At 36.0% G+C, this 12,086-nt stretch overlaps 1 protein-coding gene across 5 annotated transcripts in view; it reads left to right on the forward strand.

The window, feature by feature from the left end:
- MRRF (mitochondrial ribosome recycling factor) overlaps nt 1-12,086 on the forward strand; it is a 52,794-nt gene that overhangs the window by 1,013 nt on the left and 39,695 nt on the right. For 4 of the 5 annotated variants that reach the window (XR_005835240.1, XM_008698809.2, XM_008698808.2 and 1 more), the window contains exons 2-3: nt 3,760-3,970; nt 11,554-11,709. Coding sequence is in view for 4 of the 5 variants with exons in the window: in XM_008698809.2 (XP_008697031.1) it covers nt 3,763-3,970; nt 11,554-11,709 (364 nt within the window). In the remaining variant the exon portion in view is untranslated. The remainder of the gene's footprint in view (nt 1-3,759; nt 3,971-11,553; nt 11,710-12,086) is intronic. The other variant, XM_040631840.1, reaches the window with a different exon arrangement.

Here is a 12,086-nt window from a genome sequence, read left to right on the forward strand (position 1 = left end):
GATGAAATAGGAATTTTGGGATCCATACCTTCTAACTCTTAGGCAAAAGCTCTTTCTCTACCCGTTAAAAAGTGTCTTATCCTCCTTTGACTATGTTAGGGACATAATTCTATGGTATAGTCATGATACTATGAATAGTCGGATACTATATAGTCAGTTGCTATAAACACCTTTAAATGGCACTGAATTTAGAGAGCATACCCTACTATCTCTATGTGGAAAATCTGGCAAACCAAGATATCATTGAAGCACTGTTGGGAAGTAGATCCCAGGACCTTCAGTCTGAGGCTTAGATTTCAAATCTTGCACCATAATTGTGACCTTGGGCAAGGACTTGCTCTTTCTAGACTTTCATTCATGTATTCATCACTTGTATTCAGTATCTTCTTTGTTCAGGGACTGTGCTAGTTACTGGAGGTATGGCAATGAACAAGACAACTACAGATAGTCGTTTTGATGGTTGTAGTCTTATGGAGGGACTTAGGCAATGATCAGGTAACTACACAAATACTAGCTAATATTGTTTAAGTGCTATGAAGAAGTGTAGGGTGTTAACAAAAGTGGGCTACAGGACATTTGATCTACTTTGGTTGGAGGAAATGACCAAAGAAGCATCCTCTGAGAAAGCAATGCTTAAGCTGAAATCTGAAAGAAAAATGGCAGGTAGTTCATTAAAGAGGTGGAGGAAAATCATTCCAAGCAGATTCAACTTCAGTAGTATGTTTGAAGACCCAGGAGCAGAAGGAACATTCCAGGAAATGAAAAATCAGTGTGCTTATTTGTAAAATATGGGTGGTAATCACAAATCTGGTTATCCGATAATACATATGAATGTATAAAAATGTACATTTTATAAGCTAATACACAGCTGGATTGGGAGAGGTTGCTGGGACAACGGACAGTGGGCTTTGTGTCCCTCATCTAGTTCTTTCCAAAATTAAAATTCACCTGTGGAAAACAGAGAAAGTCAAGTTTTGAGAACCTTAACTTTGGAAAAACAGTATGTGCTTCAAATAGTTTTAAAAATTACTTCAACAGTTTCAATAATAATGTCAGTAATTGCTCTGAGTGTTTCATGTATATAATAGTATAGTGTAGTGGTTAAGAGCACAGAGTCTGGAGCTAGATTACCTGAAATCTAATCTTGGGCAAATTATTTATCTGTGCCATTATTTCTTCATCCATAGAATGGGTATACTTATAGTACTTATTTCATGTTGATATCATGAGGCTCAAATGAGTTAATGTATGTCGTGTAGCACTTAGAATTGTTTCTGACACATAGTTGTAACTCTGTAACTGTTGGCAATTGTTTCATTATTATTGTTATAATTATCATTTTAAAGGCTCATAAGTATCACCATGGTAAAAATGGTTGGCAAACTAGCTCAGGCAAAAAGATCCACCCAAAGTCACTGAGTAAATCCCAGACTTGTGGGATTCCAGCTCACCCCCATGTCCAAAGCCCAGGTACTTCCTGACACATTTTTTTTCTGAGTGTAGGTTAATTTTGTTGGATAATACTTGGGCTCCTGTGACAGCTCCTTTCCTCGACTTTAATTCTTCTGTGCTGAACTGTTAATATGAATGTCCTTAAGGTAAAGGGCCCAGGAGACTGCCTTTATTGAACTTCCACTTTGAAATTTCCTGACTTCTGTGCAGTTAAAATCTACGCCTAAAACATTTCAGCAATGTGGTTTATTTATAGAGTTGTCTTCCGGTTCACATGTACTGGATCTGCTTTTGGGTGCTGCATTTTCTGTCAAAGGTTGTTTATTTCTAACCCATTTTGATTTCCTGTTGCTTTGTGGATTGGTATTATGACCTGCAACAGGAACACCGGGAAACCTTCTTAAATGGAGCAGCCAAATTGAGACCCAGTAGATTAAAAAAATAAAAATTAAAAAAACCACATTATTATACAGCCATATTTGGATATAAGTGTGGGTTAGGCATTGGCTATATTAGAAAAATCTAGATATAGAAACCTCACTTAGAGCCAGATTTTCTGAACGGTTTTGCCGAAATAGGGCAAAGCTATTAGTTCCATGCCCTTGGACAGTGACAGTGTCTTTGAACCTCAGTTTCTACATCTGTAAAATGGAGATTATTATACTTTCTTTGTGGCATTATTGGGAGGATTAAGGGAAATATGGACAGGTAAAGCAAGCAGCCTGGGCCTGGCTTCAATTAATAGTAGCTATTGATAATAATTGAAGAGGAGGAAAAGATACTTAATTTTTTAATCCAGATTAGTGTTTACTGACTTCATATACTAGTCACTGACATCTAGCATTCCTTGCTATTAAAAATTCCATCAGGGGAAAAAAAGAATTCCATCAGGAGAAATTATTTGCCTTTGCTCTACTCATTTACTTTTCTTTCAAGAAATAATAATGATAGCTAGCATTTATTGAGCAGATACCATATCCCTGGCACTGCGCTGGGTGTTTTCCATACACTTACTATTTCATTTTAAGATCAGAAGTATTTTTCTCTTTTTGGAGATGAGGAAAGTGATGCCCAGATTGGTGGAGCGAACCGCCCAAAGTTGAAATGTACATGCAGATCTGACTGACTAGGCTATCTGGTACATTCGTAACGACACACAAGATTTCTTTATCGTGTCTGGCCGTCACGTGGAGGTCTTTTTGAAATGGAAGGCGATAGCTCTCAACAGATAGCCTTTTTTGGTGCTCTTGCTATCCACTGGGCACTATGCCAATTATTTTGCCTGCATAAACTCATTTATTGTTCCCCACTCTAAGAAATAACTATAATTATCCCTATTTTACAGTTGAGGAAATCGAGGGGCAGAGATGCTCAGGGGCATTTAGTCAGTGGTGGCGCTGGGATTGGACTCCAAGTCTCTCTGGCTACAGAGCACATGCTCTGATTTAGCCCTGCTGCATCAACATTTTAGTATGGAATTTTCTTTCTTTCTTTTTTTTTTTTTAAATGATGTGTAGGATGGCTTTTCAAAGATAGTAGCTTCCAGGTATTTGATGAGAATCGTTCTTGGTTTTAACTGAGTGATCGCCAGATTCCTGGCAGATGCTAGCTGTACATCAGCTAGATGCTAGCATCTTTTCATGGTCAGACCTCAGATGTATAGTGTGTAACTTGTGCTAACACAGAGGAGGGTGGCATTTTCCAGAGCTTCAGTTCTGTAACATGGAAGACCTCAAACCTCAACTGTGCTTCAGACTCACATTAAAGTAAAGTGCGTTCTAATTGGTAATCAGTGCATAAGGAACCAAAGAAAATTTTAATTAAATGCTGTCGTGTGAATTTTCCAGTCATTTTATGCCTGTTGAAATGATTTTTTTTAAATTTAGTTTAAAGTCCTCTTTCAGTGCTCTGCCCTCCCTCTTTATAGTATAACTTTATCAAGATTTTTTGCCTTTTCTCATGTAAGGGTTTAATTAGCATCATTAAAGATTTAGGCTGCTGCACGTTTACTTACTTTATGTTCCCTGCGTACTCTAAGAGGCACTTGGTACAGTAGAAAGAGCCTGGCGATTTGGAGTCTTACACACTGTGAGCAAGTTACTTAAATCTGTGAGCCTCGATCTCTTCATCCTGTAATATGGGGCTAATCATATTTCCTTCGATGGCTGTTGGGAGGAGATAATCGTTTAAATTGCCTAGCACATAGCTCAGTGTGCAGGGGTTGCTTGATAATTGGTACAAATTATTTTCTGAAGTTGTAATACAGTCTGTTTTACTTAGATCTCCTTTTTGTCTTACTCTTTTTAGTGAATGTTCACAAGATCGTCTTCAGTCATGGCCTTGGGTTTAAGGTGCTTCCGCTTGGTCCCCCCTGCCTTTTGTAACTCCCTTGCAGCCTGGACCAGACCTGTTTCAGAAGGGACGCTGAAGACAGTGAGTGGAAGACAAAATGACCGTGGGCAATCCATGGCCTCTCCAGCTGTACCAGTCCGTCATTTTGCTACCAAGAAAGCCAAAGGTAGAGATGTATGACCTCCTCACTGCTTTCTTATATTTAGCCCTCGAACTCTCATAGCTGGAAGGGATCTCAGAGAGTTACTGAATTTCTCCCTTCATGGAAGAATGACGAGATGGCGTCTCAGACAGTTCAGTTGATCAGCTTAAAAGATATAGTGACAGAGACAGTGGTAGAACTGAGGGTCTGTTTGCTCATTACCATGCTGCCACCTGTGTTACCACTGCTTAGAAAATGTCTGAATTCCTTCTTCTAGTTTTAGAATTAGAGATGTAAGTGCCAAGCAAATCAGACTCTTTGTGGCAGAGATCAACATGTTTTCTCCCTATAGCAAGACCTAGTTGGAAGTAAAATTAAAACCAGAAGTTTGTTGGGTGAAGAGGTATTAGAGCCGTGGATTTAGATGGATGATCTTAATGGTTTGTGTCATCCAAGAATGAGACTTTGATATACCGCAGGTCTCAGCTTAAATGGCGCTTCCTCATGGAAGCCCTCTCTGACCTCTTAGACTGGGTCAGGTCCCTCGTTACGTGCACTCATATGCACGGTTATTTTACCTCTGACATCCTTAGCACAGCACTCATTAATTAATCAATTAATTGTAAGATTAATTATTGTTTGTTAAATGTCTTCTATGCCGGACTTTATGAGGCTAGGGTCTGTATCTTGTTTAGTACCTAACAGGGCCTGACATGTAGTATGTATCAAAAAATGTTGAATGAAGGAAGGAGTGACAGACAGAAAATTGTCAAGCACACCTGCTTTTGGCAGTGGTTGGTCAGGGCGTCCATTCCAAGGATGGTGCTGGAAATATGCTGCGGAGTATTTTTTCTACTGGCTTTCCTTTTATCATTTCGTATGGACCTTCCCTTTTCTATTAATAGGAAAATGAACAAGTTGCTGAAAGAGCATTAACACATGTTAGAAGACTTACATTCTGTTAATAGTGATAACGGCAACAACTTTTAATCTGTATGTTGCACTAATTTTTTTTTTAATTCACATATTTAATAAATGGATCTTCATAACTATCCAGTGCAAGAATTAGAATTATCCAGTGAAGAAATGTTTTTAGTTATCTGGTGAAGCACAGATCTTACTATTTACAAATGAGGAAGCCGAGGTGCCAATGTAAGATGTTTGTCCCTGGTTACATCCAGTTAGTGGCAGAACTGGACACAGGGTGGGAGGGGTGGGGGGGTCCTGATACGCCCAGCATCACACACATTGGCTACAGCACGTAAGCAACATCTTTTCCAGTTTAATTGGCTATTCAGTTTTTATCTTTTTTGATTGCCTCTTTGAGAAGTCGGTTGCTTGACGTTTTCTTTTAGGTTTATTGGATTCTTTCTGTAAGGAACGTGAGTCCTTTGTTGATTGTATGTGCTACAGCTGTCTGCTTTGTTTTTTACTTAGTGATACCTTTTGTTGAGCTTAAGTTTTGATATGGTGATATTTTTTAGTCCTTTTCCTTATCATTTGTACTTTTTGTGTCTTATTTAACAAATCCTTACCTATCCAAGGTCCTAAAGGTATTCTTCTGTATTTTCTTCTAAATATTTTAAATATTTTTACTTTTCATGGGTTTTTAATCCATATGGAATTTATTCCTGAATATATTGTGAGGTTGGGAATCTAGTTTTAAGTTTCTTTAGGTTTCTTTTTTATGATGGGTAATAAGTTGTGTCAATATCATTAGCCCATTCTTTACTCTGCTGTAGCATGTCAAGTTGCTTTTTATGTATTTTATTTCTGAGCTCTTAATTTTGTTGAATTGCTTACCTCTCCCAACACTAAATTCCTTTCTAAATTCCTGAATCACTGTCACAATATCTTGAATCTGGTGGTACAAATCTTTCCCTTCACCGTATGCACACACTTTTTCATTTTCTTCTTTCCAGCCTTTTGCTCTTGTATATGAAATTTATAATCATATTGTGAGTTTTCCTCCATAAAGATTTTATACATTTCTTTAATCAGGTTTATTCTTGGGATATGATTATTTTGGTCACATACATATATTTTTAAAGTAATTTTTTGAGTTATAACATATATGCAGGGAAGTACATACTTGTAAGTGGTTCCAGTTCAGAGAATTCTGATCAAGTGAATCCAGCCTTGTAACCATCACCCACACTCTGGAAGCTTCCCGCATGTCCCTTTCCGTTGTCACCCTTCAAGAGATAACCCATGTTATTGATTTTAGCACTGTAGATTAGATTTGCCCTTTGTGAACTCAGTATGGCTTCTTCTGTGCCTGGCTTCCTTTCCTAACAATCTGTTGGTGAGGTTTGTCCATGTGGTTGCCGATAGTAGTTGTTGGTGCATTTTTCTTCCTTTATGGTACCTAGCGAAATGCTTCTGCCACAACTTGTGTATGCTTTCTGTAGTTGATGGGCATTTGGGTTGCTTCCAGTTTTGAACTAAAATAAATCATGCTACTATGAACATGCCTGTACCTGGATTTTGGTGCCCATATGAATACCTTTCTGTTGGTGTACATAAACCAAGAGAGGGGATCTCCGTCTTTGAGGATGTGTACCTTCAGTTTCTGTATGTACAGTTCTCCAAAATGGTCATGCCGGTGTCCACTCCTACCAGAAATGTTTTAGCTTTCTCTTTGCTCCACATGCTTGTGAACACTTGATGCACAGTCAGTCTTTTCATTTCTTGCTGTTCTGATGGCTGTGCAGTTATATCTCGCTGTGGTTTTAATTTATAATTTCTTGATGGGTAAATGATGGCAAGCACCTTTACATTTGCTTATTGGCTCTTTATCCTCTTTCCAGTCTTGTGGCCATTAAAAAAATTGATTTGTAGGAGTTGTAATATCCTGTAAAGATAAGACTTCTGTCATATGTACGTATTGGTAAGACGCTTGCCTTCTCACTCTTTTAATGGTTTTCTGATGAACAGAAGTTTTTAATTTTAATGTAGTCCAATTTATCAATCTTTTCCTTTATAGATAGTGCTTTTTTTCCCTCCTATTTGAGAAAAATTTCCCTACCTTAAGGTCATGATTACATCTATTATATTATCTTATGGAAGATTTGTTGTTTTAAATTTGTATCTTTTAAAAATTATGTGTTCTGTTTGGTTGCTGGTGAACAGGAACACTTTTGGTTATTCTCCTCCAGTCTTGTGTTTTGCAACCTTGAAATCTTTTGTTAGAGCTATTGTTTGTGTATTCTTTTGGATTTTCTAGGTAATTATAATATCTTAAATAATGATAGCTTTGTTTTTCCCTTTCTAATCCATATACCTTTTCTTTCTCTTCTTCCCTTCCCCCCTCCCCCCAACTGCATTAGCTAAGAACTCTAATATAATTTGAATAAACGTGACTGATGATAGTAGGCATCCTTATTATGTTTCTGACTTTATCGGGAACACTTCTCATACGTTAACATCAGGAATTAACGTTTGCATATTTTTTCTGTAGTCTCTCTTTTAAGCAAATATCTTCTGTTCCTGTTTTGTTAAGAATTTTTTATTTGAATGAGTATTAAGTTTTTATCAAATGCTCTTACTGCATTTATTGAGTTGATCATCTGTTTTTTAAATTTTGTAATCTGTTAATGGGGTGACAACATCAGTAGCTTTTTCTGATGTTAAACCACTTTTACATTTTTGGTATGAGCCCTGCTTGCTTTTGGTACATAATTTGTACATACATCGCTTGATACGTAATCTATATGTACGTTGTTGGATTTGGTTTGCTAATATTAACTTAGGGTTTTTGAGTCTATACTTTTACGTGAGATTAGCCTTAATGTAACTCTCTGATATTGATGGGCATAATTTTCTAACATTATCCTTGTCTGGTTTTGGTATCAAGACCATATTAGTCTCATAATGTGAGTTGGGGAGTTCATCTCTGTCTCTCTCAGTGGGGTGGTCTGATAACATCAGGATTAATTGGTTCTTTACATGATTGTTAGAATGTGCCTGTGAAATCATCTAGACCTGGTATTGTATGTGGACAGACTTTAAATCATAGATTCAATTTCTTTAATGATTATGATGCTGCTTAGATTTTCTCTTTTTTCTGGAGTTAGTTTTAGTAAATTAAATGTTTTTAGCAAGTTTTTCATTATTTCTAAGTTTTCAAAGTTGTTGGCATAAAGTTGTCCATAGTAGTCTATTAAGATCATTAAAATCTTTAATGTTTTGGTAACTGTCTCCTTCTTTTCTTTCTTAATATTATTGATTTGTCTACTTTCCTTTTTTCCCCTCAATTATCCTTGACAGAAGTTTGTCAGTTTCATAAGCCTTACAAAAAAGAGCCTTTAATTTTGGTGATCTCTCTTTTCTTAGTTTTATTGATGTCTGCCCTTTATTGTTTATTTTCTCCCATGTCCTTCTTTTTCTATCCTTTCAACTGAACAGTTCATTAATTCTCAACCTTTGTTCTTTTCTTATATGCATGTACAACTATAAATTTCTTTTTATTTTATTTTTATTTATTTTATTTTATTTTATGTTCAGCTGGCCGCTGTATCATTAGTTTTTGATGCAGTGTTCAGGGATTCATTAGTTGCATATAACACCCAGTGCTCATCACAACCCGTGCCAACTCTCCAAAAAACATACGTTTGAAAATTTTAAACACTGCCAAATAGCTCATGGACTACAGAAACACATAATGAAAATTTAAAATATTTAGGAAAAGACAGTAAAAATACCACATATCTAAAACATCTAGGTGTCTCCTTTCTAGCTAGGTGTCTCCTAGAAGTTTTAGATATGTGGTATTTTTATTGTCATTTTCTTTGGAAGTCTTAAAAATTTTTCAAATGTATGTATTTTGGAGAGTTAGCTTAATCCTACTGTGATCAGAGAATGTGTCCTATATGATACAGAGTCTGATATTTATTGAGATTTGCTTCGTGGTTTAGAACATGGTCATTTTGTATAAAGGTCCAAGTGTGCTTGAGAAGAATTTGTATTCTTTTATTGCTGGGTACAGGATTGTATATATGACCATTAGATTGAGTTGGCTAATTTTATTGATCAAATTTTCTATTTTTTTTTTAATTTGCTCAGTTTATCAGTTATGAAGAAAGGTATTTTGGATGTCGTATGATTGTAGATTCATCAGTTTCTCCTTTTAATTCTGCCAATTTTGAGGCTATGTTATGGGGTATATTTAAGTTCAGAATTGTAATATCTTTCTGGTGAATTGTTTTTACTGTCATTATGAAATGGTCTTCATTTTTTCTAATAATGCATTTTGTCTTAAAATCTATTTTTTTGATATTAATATAATCGCACAGCCTTCTTTTGTTTAATATTCTCCAGGGTTATAATGTTTCCAATCCTATACATTAAAATTTCTGTAATTTCATGTTTTTGTAAAACCTCTTATGTATTGTATATGACTAGATTTAAAAAGTTCTGAGAATCTCTAACTTTTATGTGATTTTCTTGGTCTGTTTATATTTATTGTGATTACTGGGTATTTGTGTATCTATTATTTTATTTTGTACTTTATCATGCTTTTCTTCTTTTCTTTTTTCCCTCCTTTCTATTGAATTAATTAAATTTCTTTATTTCTCTCTTTTCATCTTTGCTGATTCAGAAGTTTTACATCTTATTTCTTATTGTTTTAGTAGTTACCCTTAATTTCTAGATATTTATAGATATAGATACTATAGATATTAAAAAACACCTATAGAAAAGTGCAGCTGTCATAGAAAACAGCTTGATAATTTTCACGAACTGAAAACACTTGTGTAATCAGCACCCGATCAAGAACTAGAACATTCCCAGCATGTCAAAAGTCCCCTTTATGCTCCCTTCTAGTAACTTTCTATCTTTTACTCCTTGCAGGTAACTGTTATTCTGACTTCGAATAAGTGGATTCGTTTTGTCTCTTGTACTGTATATTCTTATATCTGGCTCTGTGCTGCCCAGTCTGTGTTCTGGTGTCTAGCCTCTGCTCATCGTTATGTTTGTGAGAATCATTTTCTTCTATGCAGTTGTAGATCTTTCTTTCTCATGGCTGTATCCTATTTCATTTGTATTATCCATCCTAATATTGGTGGGAATAACTTAAAATTTTTAACATGCATTCTTAGTTCAAAAAAATCTGAAGTTGCAGATACTATTTCCATTGTTTCTAGCTCCTCTTGTTGTTCTTTGAAAGTATGCTGTTATTCTGAATTTTGATCCTTTATGGATCACTTGTCTTTTATCTCAGGCTGTTTTCAAGATCTCTTTGTCCTTGGTTTTCTGCATTCACAGGATGTCTAGGTGTGAATATACTTTTATTATCCTTTGTTTGGAACCTGTATTTCTGAATCTGAAGGTCCTCATCTTTCATCAGTTCTGAAAATTCTAAGCCATTATTCTGTTAACTTAAGAGCAATAAAGTTTCAAGCATGGTGGTGACAAAAGCAAATACATGTTTTTAAAAACTCACTCTGCTGCTTATTAGTTGGTACTTGGGGGAAAACATTTAAATAATTTGTGCTGTAGATTTCTCATCTCCCTGTACAAGGGGGACAATAATAATCTCTGTTCTTCCTAACTCCGAGAGCTGCTCTGACTCTCTAATAGGAGAATGTACTTTAAATTGCATTGCAAATTATAATGTGCTGTATAGATATCACAGGATTTAGTTCACTGTAGATGTTCAATACAATTTGTTATGAATGACTCTCAATAGATATTTGTTGAATAGTTAACAAATGTAGGATAGTATTACTTAATATTTTTATTCTTTTTTCCCTTCACCCACCTTCCATGAAGAAAGGCAGAAATATTTGTTGTACTCATGGAAGTGATCTATATATATATAAAATGTATCTGAAAAATCACCATGGTGGCTTAGGCATAAAATCGAATATTACTCAGTTCCCACTACTGTTGATTCTCTGAAATACAAGCCATTATTATTACCACTGGTGGTGGTTAATGTTTGTTAACTACTGTTGTTTGTTTTGTCTGTCCCAGCTATCAGGTACTTTGCATATCCTGTCTTAGTATTCATTTTAAAATGAATTAATGTATTTCCTGTGTCTCCAGTTAGATTTTTCGGAGACAATCTAATGAAAAGTTCATGGGTTTAAACTTAGGCAGATCCAGGACCAAATCTTGGCTTTACTATTTCATGACCTTGTGACATTAGCCAAGTCACTTTACCTTTCTCATCTTCTGTTTATTTTTCTAAAAAATAAGGAATTCATTTATGGATAATGTTCTTTTAGATAATTGAATTACTTAATTTGTATCATAGCAACCTTGGCAATATAGGTATTATCCCTGTTTTACAGGCAAGGAACCTGATACTCAGAAGAGTGGAGTAACTTGCCCAAAGTCATAAAACTGGTATGCATCATAGCCAGGATTTTCACCTGAGGTGTTTCATTATAAAGCCTGTGCCTTCACTAGTATGTCAGAAAGTGATTAGCACAATGCTGGGTACCTAGTGGACAGTCAGTGTAGGCTCTTTTTTAGGGCACTGATAATGTACTACTTTTTAGCAGTTGGCATTTTTCTCTGCACTTAATGGCACTTCTTCACTAATTGCTTATGGTCTCTGTTTATGCTGCTGCTCTTTTATTCACTGATTGTTGACTTCCTAGCCAAAGGGAAAGGACAAGTCCAAACCAGAGTGAATCTTAATGCTGCCTTGGTTGAGGATATAATCAGCTTGGAAGAAGTGGATGAAGAAATGAAGTCTGTGATGGAAGCTCTCAAAGATAATTTCAATAAAACTGTCAATATAAGGACCTCACCAGGTTAGTGGCTGAACCAGTGTTTTGGAGAGGGGCATAGTGGAAAGGTCATGGCTTTGGCAGAGCTGTGTTTCAGTCCCAGTTTGTTACTAACTGGTGACCATGGGCAGTTACTTTACTTTTCTGGTCCTCAGTTTCCTTGTCTAATTCCTACTTTATAGCTTTGGGGTGGGTGTTAAAACACATGAGGTCATATACGGAATGGTTGGAGCACAGTGCCTGGCTCATAGTTAACACTACTTTATTCATCCGTTCAGCAAATATTTGTCTACTATGAGCTAAGTATTGTGCTGGTACAGAGTGGTGAACAAAAAACAGGCATGGTCTTTGCTCTCATGGAATTGCACTCTCAAACCATGGGAGTTTTATTAAGGTTATAT

Source organism: Ursus maritimus, unplaced genomic scaffold (assembly GCF_017311325.1).
Source record: "Ursus maritimus isolate PB19 unplaced genomic scaffold, ASM1731132v1 scaffold_17, whole genome shotgun sequence".
NCBI lineage: Eukaryota > Metazoa > Chordata > Mammalia > Carnivora > Ursidae > Ursus > Ursus maritimus.